At 43.6% G+C, this 13052-nt stretch overlaps 1 protein-coding gene across 1 annotated transcript; it reads left to right on the top strand.

Moving 5' to 3' along the window:
• The first annotated feature begins 11004 nt into the window (after positions 1-11004).
• LOC147692700 (uncharacterized) lies at positions 11005-12384 on the top strand. Its single transcript, XM_086939546.1, has one exon. The coding sequence runs from the start codon at positions 11005-11007 to the stop codon at positions 12382-12384; it is 1380 nt and encodes a 459-aa protein (XP_086795672.1).
• Positions 12385-13052: the final 668 nt, after the last annotated feature.

Genomic DNA, 13052 nt, shown 5'->3' with positions numbered 1-13052 from the left:
AGCAACTCGTCATCTTAACGCATCACAGAAGAGAAGCAAGCCCAAAAGAATGTCCTGGTAAGACAACTTGAAATTCTGAATAAAGTATAGCAAAATAAATTAAGGTTAAACAGTGAATAAATGTGATTGTTGAAATTTAACTGTTACAGCCTTGTAAGAAGAAAGAAAAAGAAGGGAAGGCAGAGTTCAAAAGAAGAATACGGGCAGTCTCTTATCTCTCCCACTCCCCTTTCCCCCTTGTTACTTACTTACCTGCGAAGGTTATTCAAGAAGACCTAGCAGGGAGGTAACGAGAGGAGAGTTGGGAAAAGGCATCATTCTGCTTCTGTGTAGTTATTACGTCGCCTTATTTTTGCTTATTCCATGTATGCTGCCTTATGCAGCACACATGGAAAAAGCAAAATGCCATGGTTTGTTTATGTACAGGAAAGTGTCACTTCCTATAAATAAACCAACCTTTCAAAAAATGCCATTTTGCCACTTTCATGTGTGCTCCAAAGCAGCACACATGAAAGTGACAACAATGCATTTTGGGATTGTTTATGAGCAGGAAGGGACACCTTCCTACACATAAACAATCCTCTCCTGCAGGCTGACACCCTTGCACTCTGGTGCAAGGCTACTTGGGTTGGCACTAAGTTGCTAAACTTAGCGCCATCTCAGGGGGAAACGCAAGGCTGCACCACATTCTTGTAAATATGGTGCAGCCTTGCGTTTCAGAAGTGGCGGAGCATGTCGTTAAGCCAAGGAGGCTAACGGCGCGCTCCGCCACTTCCTTGAATATGTGCCACTGAATCCCTTGAAAATCTACTCAATTTTTCTTTGCTATTGTGTAAAACAGCCTGAGACATTGATGCAGCACTCATTTTAAGATCACGTTTTGCGGACCACATGCAGTGATTTTTTGAGTTGCCATAATACTGCCGATGATGCCAGCAAGAGCTGTAGAAATCAATGCCAGTGGCAGAAAGCACTCCAATGGGTATGTGCAAGTGTGTACCGAGTGTGTGTGTGAGAGACGGAGTGAGGTCACAGGATCACTGCTTTCCCAACTTGATACAAAAATACTCCCGCTGTAGTAGGTCAAGCGAGTTTTTAGGTTAAATACAGGCAGTTTTAAGGAGGGCCACTAAAATTATGCGATTTTGCAGCCCGCTTTTTTTTTGTATAATTATATATTAGCCACATTTGCCACTTAATTCATCATCAGCTGTATAATCTGCAGATTTTGACAAAAACAAATTTGCTTTCGTTCCAACAGTTCAAAAGTTACTAAAATCGCAGAAACACATGTTGCAGCACAGTGGAAGACCCTTTGGAAGGATTCACTGGAGACCTTTCTGTTGCTTATTGCTGTATTTGGGTTTTAAATGGTACTAATGAGGTGCAGTCAATGCCCAAACAGTGTTAACAATTGTGAAAATGACAATATAATGTAGTAATACTTTCTCAAAATGGGCCTCATTATGCAGCATAATTTGCCTTTTCTTGCCGCATAATTTACTCCACCCTGCTGCATAACTTGGCCCTCTCCTGTCGCATAAACCAGTGGCCCTGGTTTTAATATATACTTGGCAAAATTCTATAAAGAGGCTTGTTGCAGCACAATTTTTCATTGTGCTATGCTACTCCAGCTGCAGTCCCTGGAGCACAGGAGAAGCTGGCACCCTAGCAGGCTCCCCATTCAGTCTAAAGACTATAGATACTGATGAGATGTGGGACATTATCCTGGGTGCGGATCACTGAAATAATATAGACTGCCAAAATATCGACCTGCAAAAATATCGTTGACAAAATATCGACAGACAAAATATCGACTTTCTATCTACAAACAGGTAAGTACAAAAATATTGAGTACAAAATATCGTTAACAATAATATAGATGTAAAAAATATCGACTTTATTAAAAACAGTGTTAAATTAAATTAATATTAAATTTTAATGACTAAAATATACTTAAAAATACTTAAATTAAATTATAATAATTAAATAATAAATGAAAATAATAAAAAAAAAATTACAATCTTATTTGTTGACCCTGAACCCTAAAATATACCCCTTTACCCAAAAACCCAAAACTGACCCTGAACCCTAAAAATACCCCTTTACCCAAAAACTAAAAACTGACCCTGAACCCTAAAAATGCCCCTTTACCCAAAAACTGAAAACTGACCCTGAACCCTAAAAATGCCCCTTTACCCAAAAACTGAAAACTGACCCTGAACCCTAAAAATGCCCCTTTACCCAAAAACTGAAAACTGACCTTGAACCCTAAAAATGCCCCTTTACCCAAAAAACTGAAAACTGACCCTGAACCCTAAAAATGCCCCTTTACCCAAAAACTGAAAACTGACCCTGAACCCTAAAAATGCCCCTTTACCCAAAAACTAAAAACTGACCCTGAACCCCAAAAATACTCCTTTACCCAAAAACTGAAAACTGACCGTGAACCCTAAAAATGCCCCTTTACCCAAAAACTGAAAACTGACCCTGAACCCTAAAAATGCCCCTTTACCCAAAAACTAAAAACTGACCCTGAACCCTAAAAATACTCCTTTACCCAAAAATTATCAATATTATTTAATTACCAATTAATTATTAATTAACAATAACAATAAAGTAAATATATTAGCACATTAGCTGTAATTATTTAATTAATTAATATTATTTTTCCCAATTAATTACTTAACAATAACACAAAATTATATATATTAAAATATACTATAATTAATGTAATTAACTAATTACAATTAATCAATTACCAATTAATTACTAATTCAAAATATGTACACAATTATATTAATTAATTAACTAATTATTATTAATTATCAATTAATTATTAATTATAAATATTTACAAACATATATTAATTAATTAATTATTATTAAATTACTTCCCACCCTATTCCCCTATAAACCCACAACCCGCTACAGAATTACATAACGCAATTATTAAAAAAACAAATTCCATTTAATAAAATATTTTATTACATTAATACACACTTTTCACACATATTATTACATAAAAATATACTATAAAATATTATATATTATTAAAAATTCGATATTTTTGCTATCTATATTTTAAACAGTCGATATTACTTCACTTACCTGAAAAACGATATTTTTGTAGTCGATATTATGTCCAGTCGATATTTTGTCCAGTCTATATTTAAAACTCGATATTATGTCCAGTCGATATTTTGGAGTCGATATTTTGTCTGTTCACCCCTGGGTGCTACAGCCATCACCTGTTCTTTAACGTGGAAGCTTTGACACTGAAGGGCAGGTTATAGCACTGCATTGAGAAGTACTTATTTAAAGTGTCAGTTTTGTACACCTGGTTGTCTGAACTAGTGATAATGAAGAAAAAAGCGTTTTAGTGAAATAAATAATTTGCCCGATAACACAATGTAAGAGAGGAAGCCCCAATGCGTCCAGGTTTTCTAGTTTCACTTTGTGCACATTTACCAATAAATGCATTTGAATGTGTCTTTCCTTACTCTATGGTTTGCTTTTATTTTGTTGCACTTTTAAAAATATAGCACAAACTCCACTGGAAGGTTATTGGGGCAATTTACAAGAGCACCAGTCCCATTACATAAACACCCTTTGCAGCTCTCCGGCAATGCACTCAAGCAACGCATTTTGTAAGTGCTTACATGCTCTATAAGGATAGTTTATAAATACAATATTAGAATACCAAGTTCCAAGCGGCACAGGCCATTTATTATGTGTACATGCAAAGGTACAGGAAGCGTGCTCCCGGTGTGAAAGACTGGATTCCCCATTTTTATTTTTGCAATTTTATATACAGCAAGCTCGACCGTTCAAGCATGCAGAGAGCATTGGAGAAAGGATGGAAGACATGGGAAAAGGAAGGTGCAGTGCAAGGGCAAAAAATTGCTTTGATCGAGTTAAAAAGGAAGGCATAGAGCAAGGGAAACAAGAAGGACAGCAAGGAAGATAGGAAGGCTGAGTGCACAGGAAAAAGGAAGGCAGACAGCAAGGGAGAAAGGATGGCAGGATGTATGGGAGAAAGGAAGGCAGATTCCCTGGGAGAAAGAAAAGCAGAGGGAAACATGGGGCAATGTGCGTAGGAAACAATGTAAGGTAGACTAGGAGAAAGAAAGCAAACTTTATCACAGACAGCTGGGACAGTATGAGAAAAAAGAAGGCAGCTTGTGTGGCGAAAGGGAAGGTAAAGAACAGCAGTAAGGAAGACCGGGCGTGTGGGACGGAACGAAAGAGAACATAGAAGAAACGAAAGCATAGAGCATGCAAACATAACAACAAAGTATAGAGCTTAGCAGAATGGAAAACCGAGGGCACGGAAAAATGAAAGCAAATAGAGCATACTGGAAAGGAAAGCAGAGAGCGTGGGAGAAAGGAAAGCATATACTAGCAGAAAACGTAGAATAGATGGGGAAGGGAAATTACCCTATAGAAAAAAGGAAAGAGGAGGCAAGACTGAGACCAAGGAGTGGGGTGTCTTCTCAATGCACCCATGTGCGTGGATGTTTACGGGTACACCGAGCAGCAACAGAGATGAGAGGAAGAAACAACAAAATGTGGTTTCCTGACGCAGATAACAACTCCATAGGAGTTAGCGTCCTCCAGGGCAAGATCCCACCTGGTGGGTTCACAGATCTAATGTGGAGAGAGGTGGGGGCAAAGAAGAGCGTTCTCTCCTCTCATGATGCTCTGTTAACTGGTCCCTGAGTGTGGGGCTCTTGTCAATTGGCGCAAAATAATGGCCAGGCAGGGAGTGTGCATCAAATTCTATGAAGTCCCAACGTGTTAAGTACAGCGGAGAATTAAGATATACCGCTATAATTACGAACTATACACGTGCATGATTTTACTTGGGACTAATCAGAACGATACCATGCATACCCTGGTTATGCAGGACAAGTGATCCTTCTCTCTTGATTATATGCTCTAAGCCTAAGGAAACTGAACGGATCAAATTTTCCTTCTCCCCCCACCTTGATTTATTGCAGAATTTATAACATGCACTGTTAGAGCCAGCGAGCGGCACCTCAAAATCATGAAAAATGGATTGGAAAATAGTGTGAAAGCAAAAAATACAAACCTTGGCAAAGAGGACGGAGGAATGCGAAGAGAGGTTTGAAGAAATAGTACCTGCATTGCAACAGACGGCCAATAATCAAGTGGAATTAATCTGTACTTGGTCGGTGCTCCTCAGCTAAAAATGGAGGTGATGTATCGAGTGTTTGACCCAATTATGAGGCAGCATAGAAAAGGGATACTGGAGTCAACCTGTGGTAAGCAGCAGGTGGGATGAAAGCCCTATATTGAATACAGCATGTCTCGGAGACAGCGCATGTGTGCTGTCTAGGCTCAACCTAAAAAGTCCATGCAGTGGTCTGTAGGACCAGCGTCTTCATCTACTTATATCCTAGGATGAAAGCCGTCAAACTGGCCAGCTTACACTTTGTGAATCCATAACACCTACCCTCGGCCGACTGAAACCATTCCATGCTTTTTGAACCAGATAAGGTCAGAAAGCATTTGTGCACACCATTGTGTATTTCAGACAAATGTGGATGTCACTTTGTCATTCCCTTTTCTCCGTGATTTGGACCGGATTGTAAACTGTGCTTTGTGATTCTTACTCGCAGATACGAGTTGCAAAGCACTTTTTTATCTTAAAATTTCAGGTTTTGTATTTAAATGCAATGTAAGCTGCACTAACTGTGCAAATGTAAAGGCTTACGTAATCAAGCCCTAATTCTGTCATTACAAGGAGCCATTAATATTCACTTTACAGTAACTCCTGCTGCTGCACATACTGGAATTCCTAGTATTGTACAAAACACTCCACCTACCCTCTGCAATTTCCACAAGGCAATGTTCGCAGATCAAATCTGCCAAAATGTCCTTAAGGATAAAAGCATGCAAAATACCAGGACATTCAGATTTTGCTTGGGTGAACTTGGAGTAGACAATTATCACAGCTGTTAAAGTCCAATCCCTGGGATATTAGAACTTAGGGCCCGATTCAAAGAATGAATTTAAGACTCAATCCTAAACTTACGACTATTTCGGTATTCACAGAATGCACTTACTCATTTCAGTATTCACAGAAGGCACTTACTCATTTCGGTATTCACAGAAGTTAGTAGTCCTAACTTTAGGACTCCTAAATGTCTTCTGTGAATACCTAAAGTCTTAAAATTAGGATTTTTCTCAATTTAGTAGTAGTAAAGTTAGGACTCCTAACTTTAGGACTCCTAAATGCCTTCTGTGAATACCGAAAGTCTTAAAATTAGGATTTTTCTCAGTTTAGGAGTCCTAAAGTTAGGAGTCCTAACTTTACTACTACTAAATTGAGAAAAATCCTAATTTTAGGACTTTCGGTATTCACAGAAGGCATTTAGGAGTCCTAAAGTTAGGAGTCCTAACTTTACTACTACTAAATTGAGAAACATCCTAATTTTAAGACTTTTGGTATTAACAGAAGGCATTTAGGAGTCCTAAAGTTAGGACTACTAACTTGTGTGAATACCGAAATGAGTAAGTGCCTTCTGTGAATATCGAAATGAGTAAGTGCATTCTGTGAATACCAAAATAGTAGTAAGTTTAGGATTGAGTCTTAAGTTCATTCTGTGAATCGGGCCCTTACTCCGGATCTGAAACCGGGGCATAGCTTCGCTTGGTGCAGTAAGTGCAATGGCACAGTGGCCCAGAAGCCTAAGTGACCCTCTGAACCATGATTGTTGCTGTATTATGCAGTTCAAACAGCAGACAAGGGTGGCATTTCCGTCATTGCACTAGGGCCCATGACACTGTCTAGACTGTGGTCTCAAAACAAAAGATGGAAAAACTGAGTACATATGAACAGGTATTTTGTATGGCAGAGAGCCTTAAAGAGTTTGAAAACAACACAAGTACCTATTGTATAATCGACATCTGCAAAGACATAAAGGTTTATTTATGCAAAAGAGCTCCATGAGCGGCGCAGAACTGGTATTATGTTGAAGTATAAAGGCACAAGTGAAAGAGGCTTTCAATGCAGACCTGAGTCCATAAAATGTCAGACTGGCTGCTCGTTGGGTCTAATCCATTTGTTTGTGATGGAAACAACAGGCAGTTTATTGTCTGTATGCCACCCCTGCACCCCAATGTCTGCATGAACCACGTCTGTCAGATACTGCAGGATATGGAGGGTGAACAGGGTTGCAGATGCCAGTGCGATGACACAGAGAAAAGAAAGAAGGACTTTTAAAGTTGGGCAACATTTTTCTCACTGTTGAAGCTTTGTGTCAGTGACAAACCTTACAACTTCCTATTTTTTTCACACTCCTGAAAGTTGCTTCTTTCTGTTTGGCCATAGCGTAGTTTGAATGTAGGATATAAAAAAAGCAAAATGTTTATTTAGGAGTCAATGTGTGCTCAAGGTAGGGTGGAAAGTTTTTGCCATGGAGCAGGTTGGAGTGATTTCCTTAATTTAGTGTGGGGCTACACAATGTATCCTCTGGTACTAATGCACTGATTTTGAAAACAATCCTCTTATTTAGACCTTTTTTAAACAAATATTTGCGGTACTGCCAACGTTAGAGCGGAGCTAGAGAAGTGCAAGGAATTTCAAACTTCAGGAAAAATTTAGTTTTGCAAGCTGGAGCACTCCCATATTGCAGTCAGATAGTTGTGTTTGGGCCTAAATACTTACATCATCTTTTGAATGTGCTGGCCCTGTGAATGTATAGTGAGGCTTGATTTAATTTACTGAGATGTTGAAGACCACCAGCATTACCTTGTTCTTTAAATCCAGAACATCTTGAAATCATAGTCTGATTAAAATATTTTATTACATGTTTAATATCAGGAGCAATAGGATTTTCTTCTCTTTGAACAGATATTCCATTATATAAATGCACAGCTTGAATGTCCTTAAGGTTCTGTTCATTGTTCCCTGTTCACTACCTGATTGCATTGAATATTTTCTCCCCACAAATGCTATACTGTTCGATTAACCTCAACATTGAACAATCACTGATAAAGCAAATATGTCTCTCTCCTCTTTTGGCATATTCGTTTTGCTGATGGTACAATGATGCGACCTTTGTTGCCATTTGTGTCATTGTGTAAGCACATTCATATGCCACTACACATGCATGTACCTACAGAATGACATGTTCGCCAATTTTCTTGTGTTATTGGCCTCAGAGGGCACACATCCCTTAGATCAGTATATGAAAAAAGAAATGCTAAGTGTGCGAAAGTGTTTTTGATTAAGCAGAGCGCGGAGCAGCAAATGGCAGCTGCAAGGCCCATCAAAAACTGCAGCAAAAAATAAACTGAAGTACCCTCAAGTGATGAAGAAGCATTGCAGGAGTGAGTGGGGAAGCAACAGCATGGGGATAAAATAAAAATAAAGGGAGGTAAGGGGAAGGACAAAGCACCACATGACAGAGAGAACAACATGAACCGTGGGGACAGTGGAGAAGCAGTCAAGACAGAGCAGCACACGAGAAAGAGAGCTGCACAGAGCATGTGCACAGGGACAGGAAGCAGCACACAAGGAAGAGAGCTAGAAAATACATGCACTCTCATTGTGTGCTGAAAGAAAAAAACAAAAAGTAGTTGCCTAAATGTTTAGAGTGCAAGGATACAAGCAACCCAATCAAAGGGTGGTAGAAAGGCTATGTACCATGGTTGAGACAAACAGAAATTGGGTAAAGTCAAAGCCATCGAATAGGAAGCAAGCAAATGTGAGTAACAATAAAGCTAACCAATTGTATGCAATGGGCATGGTCTAAGAGTAAACATACAAAACCAAATACCTAAATGAAAAAGAAAGCAGTGAAATGATTTGACTTATTTATTTGATTCATATAGGACCATACCCTCAACAGCCACTACAGAGTTGTTGCATAAACGTCAACCATAACTAGTAGAGTGATGGTGAAGTAAAGAAAAGACAAGAAAGACAGGAAAGGAGGGGTTTCATATCTGGACCAGAAACTTTTGTGAAGTTTCTGGCCCAAAGTTCTGTAGTTGGTTGGTATTGGTTGTGTCTGTCCTATAGACAGGGTCGAGCCCGAATTCCAAAACACTTCTTTCATTAAACAGAGGGTGTACAGGTTGATCTTATGAGATCCTATGAGAAATACATTTTTTGGAGTGCTATACAGGGTCAGACTGGGACAGAAAATTGGCCCGGGCACCAAAATAAAAGTGAAAGAGACAGCTAGAAAAGTGGCCTACATTTGCAAATAGGGCAGTTTTGAGCTTCTAAAGACACATCGTATTTGTGCTAGTTACAAGCATGCTTCCGGTAATATCAGGGAATCAACAATCAACACCGGCCAACCAGACCCTAAAACAGATACAAAAGCCTCCAAAAAACGGCCCACACACTATCTTGTCAGATCAGCCCCTCAAGCTCTGCCTGGTTGCCCTATCGGCCAGTCCAACCACGGTGCTATAGTCCCATGAAAATGGCAATTGTGGCTAAACAAAGGTGAATATCATAACAAAGAGGGATAAGTTCTATTTTGGTTGACTTAAAATTATTTTGACAGCCACGTTCTCTTCTATTTACAGTTTGCTTCACTGTCTTGTTTACTGTTATGTTCCGGTGGACCATACTATCTGGTGGTCTGCCGGTGGGTGTATCCTGCGTTTACGCACCTCGAAACATGCATCGTGGTAGAGCCCATGTAAAGGAGGGGCCAGATGCAGTATTGGTAATAAAAGGGGAATCCGAACAAGATCAGATGATTCGGAACCCCCCCCATGTGCTACTGGAGTGCGTGTCCTTCATTGTGCTAATTGGTATGCCCACTCCATGCCAACCAGAGTGAGCACACAACAACTGGCGACGAGGGAGTGTTCGTCCCCGCACGTACCTGCGGCGCTGTATCCTGCGCCCAATACCATTGACTCAGCTCGGGTGCTTCCTGGGCATTGGACGTTACTTTTTTTTCGCCCTGCGCTGCTCTGGAGGGTGCCATCATGAACACCTGGTTAGGGGAGGCCGCCACCGTCTGCGAGCTACATTACATCTGCCTGGCCTGCCATAGCGGTGAGTTTGTCCCGGCAATTTGCTCCTGCGAAAGGCCGTGTGCTCTGTAGTGTCCTTGAGCAGTCTAGTCTATCCACGCACACGCACCCCTACATCCGCAGGCCAGGCGTGGCCTGCGGCGTACAATAAAAGAAGTGCGCGTGCTCGAGCACGTCACTTCTGACTGTGACACTGTGTCGGTGTGTCCTTGCTGCCACTGCGCTGCCAGCCCCTGCGCAAGAGCGTAAGCCACCCAGGCCTCTGGTGGTCCCACAGAGGTCAGGACAGAACACTGGCGATGAGCGGAGGGGGCCCAACCCTCGCTCGCACACCCAAACCACCTCGGAGCGGGTTTGCTCCGTCCCGCGGTGCCTAACGCGCATCTGCTGCCCTTTGCACTCGGCCAAACTGGGGCCTGTGCACCTGTCTGGGCCTTTGCCTTGGGCCACTACACCCCCCTGGAGCACGGTGAGGAGGCCGCCTGGGTCCGAGGACCACCCCTGCATCGGGGTGCATCAAGCGGCTTTAACGGGCGCGGAGCAGGCCCACCTTCTGCGACTGCCTGCCATTCCTCACGCATTGCGCGTGTGTCGCGGATTGGCACAGCACCCTGTTTTTACCCACGCATTGCGCGTGAGAGGCCAAAATCGCCCAGAGAGACTCCCACAGAGCCTGGGGACAGAGGACTTCAGTGGAGAACGTGCCCACCACGCCCCAGGGTGCCTCCCACAGCGGCCGGCGGAGGTGCAGCTTTGGAACCAGCGCGCCACACCCGTGTGCTCCTTGAGCCTATCTTCACCCGGGAAGGAACGCACCCTGCAGCGTGCTCATCACGAGGCATCCCCGAGGTCTACAAGCACCGTGACGGCACTAAGGTGAGCTACGCAGCGGCCACGTGGCATCGCAGAGCCAGCGCAGGGAGGGAAAACAGTCAGGAGGGACCTACTGACAACACCCTGTGGTACTGCCACCATGACAGAGGAAGACGCACCGGTGCCAGTCATCAACATCCCATTCCAGCATGCGGCGACAGGGGTGCTACCACCATTCAGCGAGGCGGCAGACCCATCTACGGCTTCCCCTAGATGGAAAATATGGCTAGAAAGGTTGGAGAATTACTTTGTCGTCACGAGGGAAACTGATAAAGCTGTGAAGCGGTCGCTTCTACTACACTACGTGGGCGATGAAATATTCAGACTGTTTAAACACCTGCCCAATACAGGAGATGACTATGACGCAGCGGTTGCTGCGTTGAACGGCCATTTTGACCCCCAACTGAACGTAGACTTTGAGGTCTTCAAACTGGGTCAAGTGCGCCAAAGGGAAGGCGAGACGATGGACCAATTCCATGCCCGTGTCAGGGAGCTGGCCAGCTCCACCGATGAAGACCAACCAAAGGCCATAAGACGGCAGATCATCCAGGGATGCCGGGATAAAACACTGAGAGGGGCGATCCTACGCAAGCCAGGTATAACGCTAGAAGACATCTTAATCCTTGCTAGATCTCATGAACTCTCGAGCGTCAGAGCTACCGCCATGGAACAGGCACTACACCAACCACATGTCAAAACAGAGACTATCAAAGTGGAGCGGGCAGATGCAGTACGACCCCAACCACGGGGACCACCGCAAAAGGAATATCGGAGAGATCCACCGCGAACCCGATGTGGATATTGTGGACATGAACCCCACGGAGCCAAGGACTGCCCGGCTCAGGGAAAGACCTGCGCAAACTGCGGAATACCAAATCGATTTGCCTCAGTGTGCCGCAAAAGAAACACGTCGAAACCGTTCCGGAGGTCACGGGCGCCCACAAAAGCCGTCCGCCATCTATCATTGAACGAAACAACACCAGCCCGGGCAGAGAAACACCTACCCACAGTGTACGACGACTCAGAGTCGGAGGATGAGGAGGCATACATCGTTTCGTTCACACGAGAGCTCAAACAGCGACGACGGCCACAGCCCACGTGCATTGTACAAATGGCGGGAAATGAGGTTAAGGCCATAATTGACACCGGCGCCACCGTGAATGTGATGGGTTTGCAACAGTTCAACAAACTACGCCCACGGCCTGAAATAATGCCATCCAAGACCAGGATCTTTGCTTATGGAGCAGACACTCCCCTACCCTTAAAGGGCAAAATAACAATACCAATTCAGGCCGATGAGTCACAGGTAATGGCAACGATCCACATCATCAACCGGGAGGCCGATACTTTGATCAGCAGTCACACAGCAGAGGACTTGAAGCTCATCGCTTTTGCCAACCGGATAAGAGCACACCCGGTGGATGAACTATTGGCGCGATTCCCTGAACTGTTCAAGGGCCTGGGCTGCATCAAGTGCTAGCCTGTCAAGCTGCACATCGATAAATCGGTCACCCCCACCGCCTTGCGACACCGTCGAATACCCTTCCACCTACACCCACTGGTGAAGGAGCTGGAGAAACTAGAAACCATGGGGGTCATCGAAAAGGTCATGGGGCCCACCCCATGGGTATCACCCATGGTGATTGTAGAAAAACCCAAGCAACCAGGCGCTATCCGTCTATGCATCGACATGCGGCTACCAAACGCTGCCATCCGGAGAGAGAGACATTTAACTCCAACCATGGATGACATTGTCGCTGACGTAAATGGGTCGAAGTGGTTCTCGAAGATAGATCTAAACGCCGGATACCATCAACTACCCCTAGCGGAGGAGAGTCGCTTCATTACCACCTTTAGCACCCACCTGGGGCTCCGGCGTTATAAACGGCTGAACTTCGGCATTTCGTCAGCGGCGGAGGTGTTCCAAAACACCATCCGTGAACTCCTCTCAGGATTACCGGGGGTCATCAACGTCAGCGATGACATCCTGATACACTCTGCCACTGCATCGGAACACCACAAGCACCTGAGGGATGTCCTAAAGAGACTCAGCATCCACGGAGCAACACTCCACAAAGAGAAATGCCAATTCTTTCAGCCCTCGATAGAATTCTTTGGCTATGTGTTCAGTCAGGAAGGCATTCAGAT

The sequence above is a fragment of the Lissotriton vulgaris genome, chromosome 9 (assembly GCF_964263255.1).
Source record: "Lissotriton vulgaris chromosome 9, aLisVul1.2, whole genome shotgun sequence".
Lineage (NCBI taxonomy): Eukaryota > Metazoa > Chordata > Amphibia > Caudata > Salamandridae > Lissotriton > Lissotriton vulgaris.
The sequence above is the reverse complement of the archived record's forward strand: the minus strand, read 5'-3'. Positions and strand labels throughout refer to the sequence as shown.